At 32.0% G+C, this 14677-nt stretch overlaps 2 protein-coding genes across 2 annotated transcripts; one reads left to right on the forward strand and one right to left on the reverse strand.

Annotated features, from left to right (window-relative positions):
* Positions 1 to 581: 581 nt before the first annotated feature.
* Positions 582 to 2829, forward strand: LOC143071331 (uncharacterized). The gene has a single exon (XM_076245574.1). The coding sequence runs from the start codon at positions 596 to 598 to the stop codon at positions 2738 to 2740; it is 2145 nt and encodes a 714-aa protein (XP_076101689.1). The 5' UTR covers positions 582 to 595; the 3' UTR covers positions 2741 to 2829.
* Positions 2830 to 6635: 3806 nt separating this feature from the next.
* Positions 6636 to 14656, reverse strand: LOC143071332 (methionine aminopeptidase 1D, mitochondrial-like). Its single transcript, XM_076245575.1, has 7 exons — positions 14592 to 14656; positions 11799 to 12097; positions 11248 to 11439; positions 10543 to 10706; positions 8871 to 8968; positions 8269 to 8316; positions 6636 to 6835 (listed from the first exon to the last, which is right to left on the reverse strand). Exons 1-7 carry the CDS (start codon positions 14599 to 14601, stop codon positions 6693 to 6695), a joined length of 954 nt encoding a protein of 317 aa, XP_076101690.1. The 5' UTR covers positions 14602 to 14656; the 3' UTR covers positions 6636 to 6692.
* Between the last annotated feature and the right edge of the window lie 21 nt (positions 14657 to 14677).

Below are 14677 nucleotides of genomic sequence, written 5' to 3' on the forward strand. Positions count from 1 at the left end.
TATTACATATTTGTTTGTATTTGTAGTGATCAAGATTATGACAGAGTGTTGACTGTAGTACACATTTTTGTCCTTTTTACCTATTATGTGTGTTTGTTTTGTTCACACATCGTTATATCGTCAATATAATGGAATTTGATGCGACTGTCATACATGTGAGATGTTTAGCTAGCTATAAAACCAGGTTTAATTCACAATTTGTCTTCATTAAAACTTGCCTGTACCTGTTCAGGAATATGTCATTGCTATCCATTCGTTTGATATCTTTGATGTTTATGGGATTTTTGTTTTGCCATTTGATGGGGGGCTTTGCGTTTTGAATTTATCTCGAAGTTCGGTATTTTGGTGATTTTACTCTTTTTAAACACTTTTTTACATTCATTTGAAAAAAAAATGACGGTTTGTGCTGTTAACAATAGCAATATAAGGAAGTTATATATTATTCATTTGCGTTAGAGAAAAAACAGGACGTTATGACTGTGAGTGCGTTCAATCAAGAGATGGTTCGGAAGGAAGCAGCATCTAAAATAGATTCTTTTCATAAACAAATAAAAATATCAATATCATTTATGTCAATGCATTAGCTCTAGCTGGAATGGAGTTTCTAAAGCTATATTTTGTTTGCTTTATTTGGTACAATTATATTCAAGTTCGGACAGAAAAGAGCGATGTACCTTGTTTGAAAAAATTCTGCAGCTGTAGTAGAAAACATAGTCGCGCAAGATGTAACCGTTTAATGTATATTCCAAGAGTACCGAGTTATGTAGTGATCTTAGAAATGGAAAACAACTTCTTGTCTCATATCAGTATGGGCACATTTCGAAATGTGTCGAACAATAACTTAACAGGTTTAACCTTCATAAACAATTCAATAGAAGTATTGACGGTAGATGCCTTTAAGGAAATGAATAACCTCAGACATTTGAAAATATCACATGAATTCTTTTTAAATGTTTCTTCTCTGAAAATGTCATTCAAAAATCTAAACAAAGTACGAATGCAAACAATGTATTTCATAAACAATGGATGGACTATGCTTCCTTTGGACTTCTTCTCTGATTTTAGAAATCACACCTTGGTAAAACTATCATTGGACGACAACATATTGAGGAATTTTAATGGCAGTCAGCTGTTGGAATTTTCAGAGATACATACACTTAGTGTTGAAAGAAATGAACTAGTAATTTTTAATGCAAGTGGTTTACACACAGTTCATCATCTAGTTCTAATTTCGAATAACTTGTTCGAAATTCCAAATTTCTGTTCCAATGAAACAGGACAGTCTTTAGTGCCCAAGTTATCTCAACTGAATCTAAAGGACAACGCTATTCGTAAGCTAGGTTCGTCATCTTTCAAGTGTCTTGAAAATCTGCGAGAGCTTATTCTTGATGAAAACCGTGTTTTGGTTTTAAAAAATGATACTTTTTCCCGTCTGACAAATTTAAAAACGCTATTGATCAATCGGATGCCTCATCTGTCAACAATTGAACCAACAGCATTCAGATGCCCTTCGTTGGAAGTACTAAAATTTGTTCAAAATGAGTTCTATTTTGTGAGTTCGACAAAAAATAAAACGTTTTCCTTTGATCCTAGTAATCTTTTCAAACACGCCCGAAGTCTAAAAAAAGTAGATTTAACGAGAAATCATATGACAAACAACCCTGGTCTATTTCAGAAAATATTTTATCCGCTTACAAATTTGACTGAACTGAATTTACAAGCTACATATATTAGGATGTTGCCAGAAAGAGTATTTCAAAGGATGCCATTTTTAAAAACTCTGCATCTTAAGGGTAATAGAATTACAACTTGGAATCGAAAAGTGTTCGAAAATCTAACGTCATTAAGAAATTTATACATGGATGGAAACCACATTCGAGTTATTAATGAATCATCATTTCCGATAAAGTTATTACGATCGTTAGAGGCATTCGATATATCGTTTAATAAATTCTGGTGTACATGTGCTCAGAAATGGTTTGTTGATTATTTACGTTCCTCAAACATTTCTAAAATACTGAAGAATTGGCCACAATTTTACATGTGCGATTACCCAGATTATAAAAGAGGTGTTCTTCTCATAAAATACAAACCAACAGACGCCGAGTGCGCAACATGGAGTCCGATTTTTACAGTAATCATTGTTATTGTTGTATCAATTTTTCTTGTAATTGTTGTGTTATTTCTAATGTTTAATTGTCAGGCAAATATTCGCAATTTGATTTATCTATTTCGAGTTATCAAACGCAAAAGAAAAGGATATATCAGAATCAATACCTCTGAAAGCTTTGAATATGACGCGTTTGTGATATACTGTGATTCAGATCGACAATGGGTTCATTTGGAACTTCTTAAACACCTAGAAGGAATGGACTTAAAAGTTTGCATTCACCATCGAGATTTTGATGTTGGAGAACATATCATAGACAATATTACCAAGTATGTAGGCAAAAGCTGGAAAGTAGTTATAGTTATGTCGAATAACTTTACAAAAAGTGAATGGTGCCAATGGGAACTTGACCTTGTACAGGAAAGGAGACGACGGCATGGGAAAGATGCGTTAGTTCTAATAATGTACAGTCAAATAGATTCAAGTCATATGACTAACTCTATCAGATCTTTACTTGACACGACGCCACATCTACGATATCAAAAAGGGTTAGGCGAAGACCTATTTTGGTCTGCCTTCACGAATGCCGTCAGGAAACCATTTGAAGATCCTCCTACGGCTATCCTGTAGAGTCCAATATATTTTGCTGTTCCGTCAAAAAGATACCCGGAAACTGTACATACTCAGAAATATTGTAAATAAACTTATCATAGATACCAGTTAATCAAATTTTGTATTTACGCCAGACGCGCGTTCCGTCTACAAAAGATTCATCAGTGGCGCTCGAATCCAAAAAAGTAAATTATAGATTTTTTTCAAAGTCCATACCAATAAATCAATATACCAACACAATGTGTGATCATGAGACAATATCTGAAAATATCTAATTTTTGGCAATAGGAACAAGAGTGCACACGCTGAAATGTCTCGCCTTCTATACTAATCATTGATATTATGTTGATAGTCCTAACAACTGTCACATAAACTTAACATTAACCAAGATAACTAAACAAAGACCAATGAACCTTGAAAATGAGGTCAAGGTCAGATGAACCATGCCAGGCAGACATGTACAGCTAGCAATGCTTTTATACAACATATATAGTTGACCTATTACTTATAGTTTAAGAAAAATAGACCAAAACACAAAAACTTAACACAGTGCAATGAACCGTGAAAATGAGGTCACGGCCAAATAAAACCTGCACGACTGACATAAAGATCATAAAATATTTCCATACACCAAATATAGTTGACCTATAGCATATAGTATTAGATAAAAAGACCAAAACTCAAAAACTTAACATTGACCACTGAACCATGAAAATGAGGTCAAGGTCACATGACATCTGCCCGCTAGACATGTACACCTTACAATCATTTAATACATCAAATATAGTAGACCTATTGCATAAAGTATGAGAAAAACAGACCAAAACACAAAAATTTAACTATAACCACTGAACCATGAAAATGAGGTCAAGGTCAGATGACACCTGCCAGTTGGACATGTACACATTACAGTCCTTCCATACACCGAATATACTAGCCCTATTGCTTATAGTATCTGAGCTATGGACTTGACCACCAAAACTTAACCTTGTTCACTGATCCATGAAATGAGGTCGAGGTCAAGTAAAAAGTGTCTGACAGACATGAAGACCTTGCAAGGTACGCACATATAAAATATAGTCATCCTATTACTTATAATAAAAGAGAATTCAACATTACAAAAAATTGGAACTTTTTTTTCAAGTGGTCACTGAACCATGAACATGAGGTGAAGGACATTGGACATGTGACTGACGGAAACTTCGTAACATGAGGCATCTATATACAAAGTATGAAGCATTCAGGTCTTCCACCTTCTAAAATATAAAGCTTTTAAGAAGTTAGCTAACACCGCCGCCGCCGCCGCCGCCGCCGGATTACTATCCCTATGTCGAGCTTTCTGCAACAAAAGTTGCAGGCTCGACAAAAACCACAAAAAAATTCTTTAGAACCGCTATTTTAATAGCACAAATCGAAGAAAAAACATCGAGGATTCAGGAACAGCGGTCTGTAATTCAAACAATTTTTAAATGTGGTAACAAGGGTAATTTCAAAAATGGATCTGAAAATTCAAGTTTTTTCCTGTTACCAATGTGAATCAATTTAACAAAAATTTAGTTAAGGATATTATATCTGGTTTACTAGTATATCCTACAATATTTTATCGAATGCCAATTATTTATTTTAGCATGTGCAATGCAACAGGTTAAGAAATGTACTAAAATATTGTTCGATATGTTGGTTACATAAAAAAAATCTTGGGTAACAGGACAGAGTTGGTAACAGGCAGGAATCTGGGTTTTTTTAAATCCTTTATTTCATATTTTAAGAAAAACACATCATTACAAATTGTTCACAATTGATTGATAACAGCAAACAATGTCATTTATCTTTTAAAACTTTATTCGCAAGACATCCTTCCTGTGATTGCTTATGGCTATGCTGTTAGTTTTTATCAGGTAAAATGATAGAACATTTAATATTATAGTACTGACAATCAAACATTCTCAAAAGGTACACAAAAAGGCTGTAACAGGAGAGAACAACAAAATTATTGTTCACTAAAGTTTTAACTTGGTTGAGCTCGGATTTGTCAAACGGGCTGTAATTCAAACTATACATGTCGAGTCATACATTCAGAAAAAGTTGCTCTTCTCATTGCATTATAAGAAATCAAATCTTGATCTTTTAGACGTTTCCACAGGTGAAAATAAGACAGTAGTAACAGGAGGGGAATTACCCCTTGGGACCTAATTTATTTTTTCTTTAATTTGCAAAATTGTATTTTATGCTTTAGTTATAATAAAAACAGACCAGTAAGGGATAAGTTTCTTATATGATCTATCATATTTGTGAAAATCGGAAACCTGTTTACTAAATTTGGATATTCTTTGAATGATTTAGTGTTCAAAAAACAACAAGGGACAACATGATTTTTTTTTTTTGGGGGGGGGGGAGGGTTGAACATTCAAATTATAATATTTTATTAGAAGAAATATAAAAAGGAGTGTTTAATTGGCAATATTTGGTGCAATAAATACTCTTGTTAATACTGAAACTTAAAATTTTCCAAAAAAGATGGTTGAATAAAAAAATTAATTGCTGGTGATAGATGGAACCGGGAAATTATACTTTTCAGGTGTTGTCTCATATCTGTTTGACCTGATGAACAAAGACAACAGATGTACTTATATTGAAAGCCAAGTTGAATAAAGTCTTAAAATCATAAACGAAATAAACAGCAAGTTTGAAATCAGTTCAGGGTTGTTATATTTATATATGTCAACTAATACACCATTAACATAATGTTTTACAGTTTGATACTTGTTGATAGAAAAAATTCATGAAACTAGGCTAGGATGAAATTTATAAAAAGACAGGACAAGAGTTTTAAGTACAAAAATAGACAGGATGAACTGGGCAAAAAAGGCATAATGCAGAATGACAATTTATGTAAAAAAGGCAGGACAGAGATTACAACTAAAATACATTTCATCCTAGCATCCCCTCTCATTAAAATCAATTGGTATCTCCATTACAGGGAAAAGGGGAACAAAGGGACTTCTTACGTTTTTTTTCAATTTTTTGCACCATCTGTTGTTTTGCTCATGATATCTAAATGATTGATAGATTGTTGGTGTTTGTCACCATTTTCAACACTCTTGAGTATATTGTTGGGGCCAGTTTTTATTGATGGAGGAAGCCATAAAAAGTTGAATTAAAAAAAAACTGTACTCTGTGGAAAGATCAAACGGGAAGTCCGTAATCAAATGGTAAAATCAAAAAGCTCAATCGCATCAAACCAAAATAATTTGAAAAGAGAACCAACTTTCGACAGGAAAACAGAGAATAAAATGATAGCCAAATTCAGCCAAATTGAACTCAAAGCCTCATTTGTGAAAAGTAAGGGAAATATAGTGGTACTACTAATACCGCATGATCAACAAGGGCCCTCAGGAAATGTACTTTTCTAGAGACCAGTAATATTTGGGGATAAGCATTGATCATGGGAGAGGGCATAATCATTTCTCTAATTCTTATTCGATTTATACTTTTCCTGACCTGTTGATTATTTCTATTTAATCAAAGTGTTGTTCATTTGATCTCAGTTTACCATTGGTTCAAATTCTGATTGTCTGCATATTGTCTAAAAATCATTAGGGAAACAGATTCCACGACCAATTCTCATGCAAAAAGATATGTGTCCACTCTCGACAGTTAAATCTTTTAAATAATTAAAATTGAACTGTCTTGAGTGGATAAATATTGTATCACACTTGATGCAGTGGTATATATATATATATGACTTTTGGAACATATTGATGGTAATTAGTGAGAGTTTATATGAAGTTTAGGCAGATCTTATGCAATATGAGCATAGCATTGTTTGCATAAAGTTGGCTACTCTTCACATATCTGCAGCCATAATTTAGTATTCAGGTTACTGTTGCTGAATAATTTAAAAAAAAAAGAATATTCAAAAATCTTTTATTTATATTTGTTGAGAGTCATGTGTCAAATTATAAATTGTCTACTCTGTAAGTATTTCAGCTCCATCTTTTGTTACTAATACTGTATGTTCAAACTGAGCCGTCCTACTCCCGTCACACATCACAGCTGTCCAACCATCAGATAATATCTCTACTTCATCATTACCTTCTGATAAAATAGGCTCTGAAAAAGATAAAAATAACATCAACAGTCACACCGCTAGAGAATTAATATCATTAAATAAAAAATCTATCATTTCAATATCAGCCTTTTTTATTCTGAGACTTGTCATTTTTATCGGTACATGTATTTGTAACATTGTCATATTAGCATGGTTTCTGCTAGCCATAAAACCAGGTTCAAAACACCATTTTCCCTTAAAATGTCCTGTACCAAGTCAGGAATATGGCAGTTGTTATCAAATAGTCTTCTATTTGTTGACATTTTTTTTTGTTGCAGTTCAGCATTTTTGTTGATCCGTTGTTCTCTTCTTTTAGTTGATTTGTTTTTCATTGGTATAAGTTTGAAACCCAGATTTGTTTTCACTTAATGGATTAATGACTATTGAACAGTGGTATACTACTGTTATATTTCTTTAAAATAATAGAAAACTAATTTGTTTGAACACTGCTATTCCTACATTTTTATGGCAGGGTCAGTTTTTGATCAAGCAAGTCTAAAAATTTGGAAATGATATTTATATATAACTGATAATTCGAACTAAAGGGCTGACATGGACCTCATATTGTATTTAAATAGGTAGCATATTTTAGTCTCCTAAGTCCTTAGCAGCCTTCTGGTCTGATAAGTGCTGTTAAGATTGAAAACTATCAGCAATGCAAGAACAAGGTTATCACAAGAAAATATGAGATAATATATTGTTATTTCTTTGTAAACACACAATATCTCTTTCAATTAAGAAATATATATACTTCATGATAAGACAGGCTCTGAAAAAGTATACAATCACAGTTCAATAACAGATTGCCAGATTGTCATGCTTAATATCAGAATATTAATTCTAAAAAATACCATTAGCTTAAATGTTTAAAAGAAGGTAGAAGGTCTATAAAGGTCAATAACATCAACTTTTCATAAGGTTTTGGAAGTATTTATAACAAGTAACATTTTTTTAGGGACAAAAAATTTAATGGGTTTACAGGAGCAAAACAAGCATTTTACCAATTACTCTTATCTCCCCTTTTTGAAAACCTAGATTTGCATTTCAGAAGTTTCTTTAAGTCATAAAAAAGTGATGACATTAATAAGAAGGTTTGAATTTAATAATTGTGTATCCCAAATTCAACAGACCATGTGAAGTCCCATTCCATTCAGATACCTTTGAAAATGTGAACAGTCAGTTGATTTAAGCTAAAGGTGTGCTTCTATGTGTATATGCTCAGACCTATTTTAATCAGTCAGTCCCCTACATCATATGACAATAGGTTTTGAAAACAATATTATCACAAAAGAAAACAACCCTTGAAATATCTTCTAAAAAAGATACTAAAATCCAACACAGCAAGCTGCTAACATGTAAATCATTAAGTATGAGCTTGCAGTATGCCAAAAATTATGTCCATATAATCTTCTGAAATGACAAATACATAACATACCTATTGTAAATGTTACTCCTTCTGTCATTACTTCAGGGGATTCATAGGCTGAAATAATTAATATTTAATTTGAATAGTTTTTTCTTTATGTCTGTTAAGTGGCTGCACAACATTTTGACATTTTGTGTAACTCAAATTACTGGAAATCTGATATTACAAACTTATCAATTTTTCACACAACATTTTCCTTGTAAGGCTTACACACTATGATGACTCAAAATTGAGAATCCAAATACTCATTTTAAAATACAACATCATAGGGAAAACTGGAATTGCCCCCAAAACACTGCAGAATACATAAGATTACATCAACCATATGCATGCAGCAACAACACCTCTCCTTCAAAATAATCTGACTTACAAAAAAAAGACAAACAGCAATAAACATGGTCCATTGGTTTAACCTGGCTGTATATGAAACCAATAAGCTTATTTGGTTGAGGCGAGCATATTAATAAAAGACTACCATAATACTGTGAGGGTAAGTGCTGTCATTTGAATTACAAAATGAAGGTAGGACAAAATGACAAAAAGATAAGATAACAAACTCAGATAAAAACATAACCCACATACACTTTAATGTAAAAACAAAAGTAACATACCAAAGTGAAATATATCTGGTGGACAATGAAAACGTTCTCCTATCCCATGTCCAATAAATGCTGGAACTACTGCAAATCCATGAGCTTCGGCTACAGAACTAACAAAAACAAAAAAAAATTACATTAAAAGGTACATATTACATATTCAATAAATATAATATGTATCACTGTTTACTATTTTTAAAGTTGAATTATCATATCAGGTGATTTTTAAGGGTAGGCAACCCAACAACAAATTGCCTGATTTATTGGTCTGTAAATTTCAGAGCAGATAAGTCTTGACCTAATAAAGAATTTTATTCACAGCAGATTTGCTATAAATACTTTTGTTTCAGAGATATGAGCCAAAAAATGCATTTGACCGAATGTACAATTTTTAGCCATGGCAACCATCTTGGTTCGTGGGCAGGGTCATTGGACACATTTTTTAAACTAGATATCCTAATGATCATTGTGGACAAGTTTGGTTAAATTTGTTCTAGTAGTTTCAGAGGAGAAGATTTTTGTAAAAGTTAATGACGAAGGACGATGGAAGCCAAGTGATGAGAAAAGCTCACTTTTTGTAAAAGATAACAAAAATTTACAAAAAAATTGTTAAAAATAGACTATAAAGGGCAATAACGCTTTAAGGGGTCAACTGACCATTTTGGTCATGTTGCCTTTTTTGTAGATCTTACTTTGTTGAACATTATTGCTGTTTACAGTTTATCTTTATCTATAATAATATTCAAGATATTAACCAAAAACGACAAAAGGAGTAGGTTCAGTAAGACCCCTTTTTGGCCCCAAAATAAAGCAGTTTTACAAAATTGTTAAAATGTAAACCTTTAGTTATTTATTGGACGGTAGAATGCTTCTGCTACATAAATATGGGCTGTTTTTGACAATACAATGCACATATATCCGGTACTAGCACCATTAAAGTCATGCTAAATTACTGAAATCCTCATAATTCTAGCATTTTAGTTAAATTATAAACGGTTTTCGTGTAAAACGAAAGTGGCTGCATTCGTGTCCATCCTTAATATTGAAATGTAAGTTGTATTTTATGATAATACATAACATATATAAAGGTTGAGGATGAACACGGATGCGGCCACTTTCATTTTTACCAAAAACCATCTGAAAAGTGCCATTTTTCAGCATATTAGGTAGATTTTTCATATTTGAGCTTGAATCAGATCGTTTTTAATGACTAAATCTGTTAAAATCTTTCACATAAACTAATTAATTCAAATAAAATAGACACTTAAATATTTAAAAAGTGGTCAAAATCTTTCGTCAGATGAATCTGAAATTTGAGGCCAAAATCGGTCCTTACCGGACCTACTCCTTTCCTTAAAATTACCAATTTAGGGGCAGCAACCCAACAACGGGTTCTCCGATCCATCTGAAAATTTCAGGGCAGATAGATATTGACCTGATAAACAATATTACTTCATGTCAGATTTGCTCTAAATGCTTTGTTTTCAGAGATATAAGCCAAAATCTACATTTTACCACTATGTTCTTTTTTTAGCCATGGTGGCCATCTTGGTTCAATTTGGCAGAGTAGTTTCAGAAAAGAAGATTTTTGTAAAAGTTAATGACGACGGACGATGGAAGCCAAGTGATGAGAAAAGCTCACTTGGCCCTTCTGGCCAGGTGAGCTAAAAAGGTGTTTTATTCTTACCTAATTGTTTTACCAATCTGACAGTATTCAACTCCAGGTTTGCACACAGATATTGCTGCATCTCTGGCCAGTTCTGTAGCATGAACAAGTTTTCTCCCTTTCTCATCTACATTACCAATCAAATAGGTTTCTGATAAATCACCATGAAAACCATCACAAAAGACCTGAAATTATAAGTGTTTGAAGTTATGAAAGAAAACAACTTGCAATTTGTGCACTAGCTAGGTCATGTACATGTCAGTACACATTTTAATCATTTAGTTGTAATAAGAGCCAATTTTAACAGTTTAATATATATAGTATGTTGAATAAATAAATAATGAAGTAAACTTTTTTTTTACTTTTCTCCAAAGTAAACAGTGAGTATTCATATCAAACAATATCCAATATCAATTTATTGATACTTCATATGTGATCTACATGAATTTTTGTTTTAAAGGTTTCTATAGTTTACATTATCTAAGATGGTATGTAGTTTTCTTTGTGAGGTACCGGTTGCTTTCTACTTAATTGTTTTTTATGAGCTTTAAATAGTGTACTCCTATCAACTTTACAATGCTTTATGAACTACTCTTAATGTATTATTATATTTATGTACATTTAATCTATATCTATGTCTATAATGTTAATGCAATATATAATATATTTTTAATTATTAATGCAATATGAGGACATAAGTTAATTTAAAAAAAAATTATAACTTACTGTTATATCAACATTGATTATATCTCCATCTCCTAGAGGTCGAAGGTCAGGTATGCCATGACAAGCGACATTGTTGATAGAGGTACACACAGATTTGGGGAAATGTTTGTAATTTAATGGCGATGGGTAGACATCATTTTCTATACACAGCTGATGTACTATTGCATCTATTTCATCTGTTGTTATCCCAATCTGCAATTATTATTAAAACTATTATTAATCATAATCTCAGGAATAGGATGATAATTGTGTAAAATGTTTCATCCATCTGAAAAACTAAACTAATTTCTGTAAAATATATTGGAGTTTGTACATTTACATGTGATTGAAGTAATGAAGGTTATTTTGAAGGACTTTATTGGTGTGTTAACAAAATGACCATGGCGACTTGGATTCCATTCAATTTGTGATAAACATAGAAATTTAAAATCACAATCCCTTCATTTACCATGTTTTTAAACAAACTTGAAGTGAATAATATATATATTTCATCTGTCAAAAAATAAGTCTGATAGTCTGGTCTTTAAACTTATAATTCCAACTGTTCTCACCTTTAAACATTCTGCTGTCTGGTTTAATATTTTTCTTGCCAATTTTCCAGCCTTTCTCATTCCTTTTATCTGATGTTTATTCTTGACTTCAACATCTTCTCCAATTTTCTTTGGAGCTACATGTCCAGTTACAGCATATGGTGGTTTCTGTATATAACTGGGTATTGTCCTAAAAGGTGTTGTTTCTTGAGGTAAAACCAAAGAAAATTTTCTGTCTAAGGCTTTGGTAACAGCAGCATTGTAGGCAGAACTAATACCAAACCTTGTTCTTAGACTTCTATATACACTGTAACTGAGCTCTGAAAAATACATTTACACAAGAAACTTATAGTCAATATTGTTTACAGACTATGGCAGATCACTTTCATGCCACACATGCCAAAGGGTAAAATATATTTTCATTTTCTTCAACCTTAACAAAGCAATCATGTTTGTGTAATAACTTAGTATTAAAAAATCTGTTATTTCTGTTAGATATATTTTACAATTTGTCAAAATAAAAGTTTTATGAGAGTTTCACAGATGGTGTTCACATTTGGAACTGGTTCAAGACGCTGATGCAAGAATATCATGCCATTTTCTTGTCTTATCTCAGTGGTAGGTTACTTTCTTCTAGACAAATAGTGTCCATTTTATTTTATTCCACTAAATGTTAAACTTAGGTTTGTAGCTAGTCTTGGTATTAAAGGAATACATTGTACAAAAAAATGCTGTATACATGGACACAGTACTCAAATGTATTGTACTTGCAACTGTGAGAATAACAGGGATGGCAGAAATAAAATTGACTCCAAAATTTTCTTATCATATTTACAAATGAACTGTCCCAAGTCAGGAGTCTGTAATTCAGTGGTAATCGTTTGCTGCTGTCTACATATTTGTTTTTCGTTCATTTTTTTGTACATTAACTAAACCATTAGTTTTCTCATTTGAATTGATTGACATAAAATTGTGATTTATGCACTTTTAAAATAGCTGACTATGTGGAATAGGCTTTGCTCATTGTTGAAGGCAATATATATATGTCCTATAGCTGTTAATTTCTGTGCCATTTATGTCTCTAGCAGGGAGTTTTCTCATTGGCAATCATACCACATCTTCTTTTTTATAAGCCTAGTATCTTCATCTCCTTGCATTAATATATTTCATTACCAGTAGCCAAAGAAATTGCAGATGTTCTGTTTTTTCATTTTTACAGAAATCTAAATTTAGAAATTTTTTCAGTTTATGAAATGTATGATTAAAGTTCTTGATTAAATGATTAAATACGAATTTCCTCCTACTAAAATTTAAGTTATCAGATTAAACAGAATAGACTTTCTCTCTGAAAAACCACCTACCGGTTTTCATTTGTATTTACATAATTTTTGTCTGTTGGAAGTTTTCTCATTTGAATTGATTGACATACATTTTTTGTCTGTTGCCAAGCAAAGCGTGGCAAGATATAAATATTTTGAGGTAAAATTATCGAAATTATTGAAATATTCTTCTAGAGAGGGTGCAATGTAGATATCTTGCCAAACAAAGCATGGCGAGAAATAAATATTTTGTGGTAAAATTAGGGAGAAATTAGAGTTTCGAGCTAAAACCCCATAAATCTGGACACCCCTACAATCTACAATTACCATAATTAACAAGAAATCTGTGAGCTTCTATTCACTGACTCAACAATAGCTCACCTGACCAATATTAGATTTTGAAAACAAAAATTTCTACTTTAGCCAGCAATTTTTAATTGTCTTTTCATCATTATTGTTTTTTTTTGTTTTTGTTTTGTTTTCGGAGGTCGTGCCAAACTTTTTATATACATAAGATATGGTTTTTTTGAAGGCATCCTCCGTAATACGGTAGTAAAGGTTGGGGCCTTGACTGTCTATGCATGCTTCGGCAAAATTTACAGGTTGCAAGTGAGAAACATATATTGATACAGAGATATTAAATAATGATACAAATTAATAAACCTTTGGCTTGAACCAGTATTTCTATCTTTCATTAAGAAAGAGTCTAACCTGGGCTATTTTCTTGGCCGTGCCATGATGAAATAACCAACCAAACCGCCGGTAGGGCACTTTCGCCTACTTCCTGGGAAAGTGAGGTAGGGATGTTTTTGAACTTCGATTATCATTATCAAAGAAATTGTTTATAAAATCCGCAACTACCCTGTCACAGTTGTTTAACTTGGACTGCGAAAACTCTATGATATTTGTCACCAAACACAGTACCCCATTTGACACCTTTCTTTGAAGTATAATATATTTATAGAACTTATTTAATAAACAAATTAGGTCAGTTTATTACAATGTATTAGTAATTTAAATTCAGGTTGATTGTGTTAAACTTACTGTTTTATATACTTCTTTGAATGTTAAAACAGATGCAATGTGACGATATTAATTTTCATCGTCTCATTCGTCTGTTCAGATACTTTATTGAGCTGCCCATGCTTTGCAAATTTTAGGGTGGGCGCACCTGGATTAGACTATCAATACTTTTATAAGATATGGGTAGTCGGCCTTCCCATGGATAGAAAAGTGCCTGTGTTCAAGATATCATAACAAGGTATTATAAAAAAAAAAAATATAAGACAAATCCTTTTTTTTTCTTAATATAAAATAAAAGGGCTTTATACTTTTTTGCATTTTTTTGCTTTGTTGATATTCTCTTAAATTCCAGGTATACTATTTCTTTATGTATGTTGGTCGTATAAAGCTAAAAAAAAACCATAAAAAACTTTTATTTGTTATGTTTTATGCTTTTAAAACAGACTTTAAAATAAATATTTCTGTTAGTTACTTTTAATCATGTCTGTGTCCGTCTTTATTCCTTATTTTGCTTCAAACTACCGCTTATGATAAAGCAAAGAACTTTCTTTAAAAATA

The sequence above is a fragment of the Mytilus galloprovincialis genome, chromosome 4 (assembly GCF_965363235.1).
Source record: "Mytilus galloprovincialis chromosome 4, xbMytGall1.hap1.1, whole genome shotgun sequence".
In the NCBI taxonomy this organism is placed as follows: domain Eukaryota; kingdom Metazoa; phylum Mollusca; class Bivalvia; order Mytilida; family Mytilidae; genus Mytilus; species Mytilus galloprovincialis.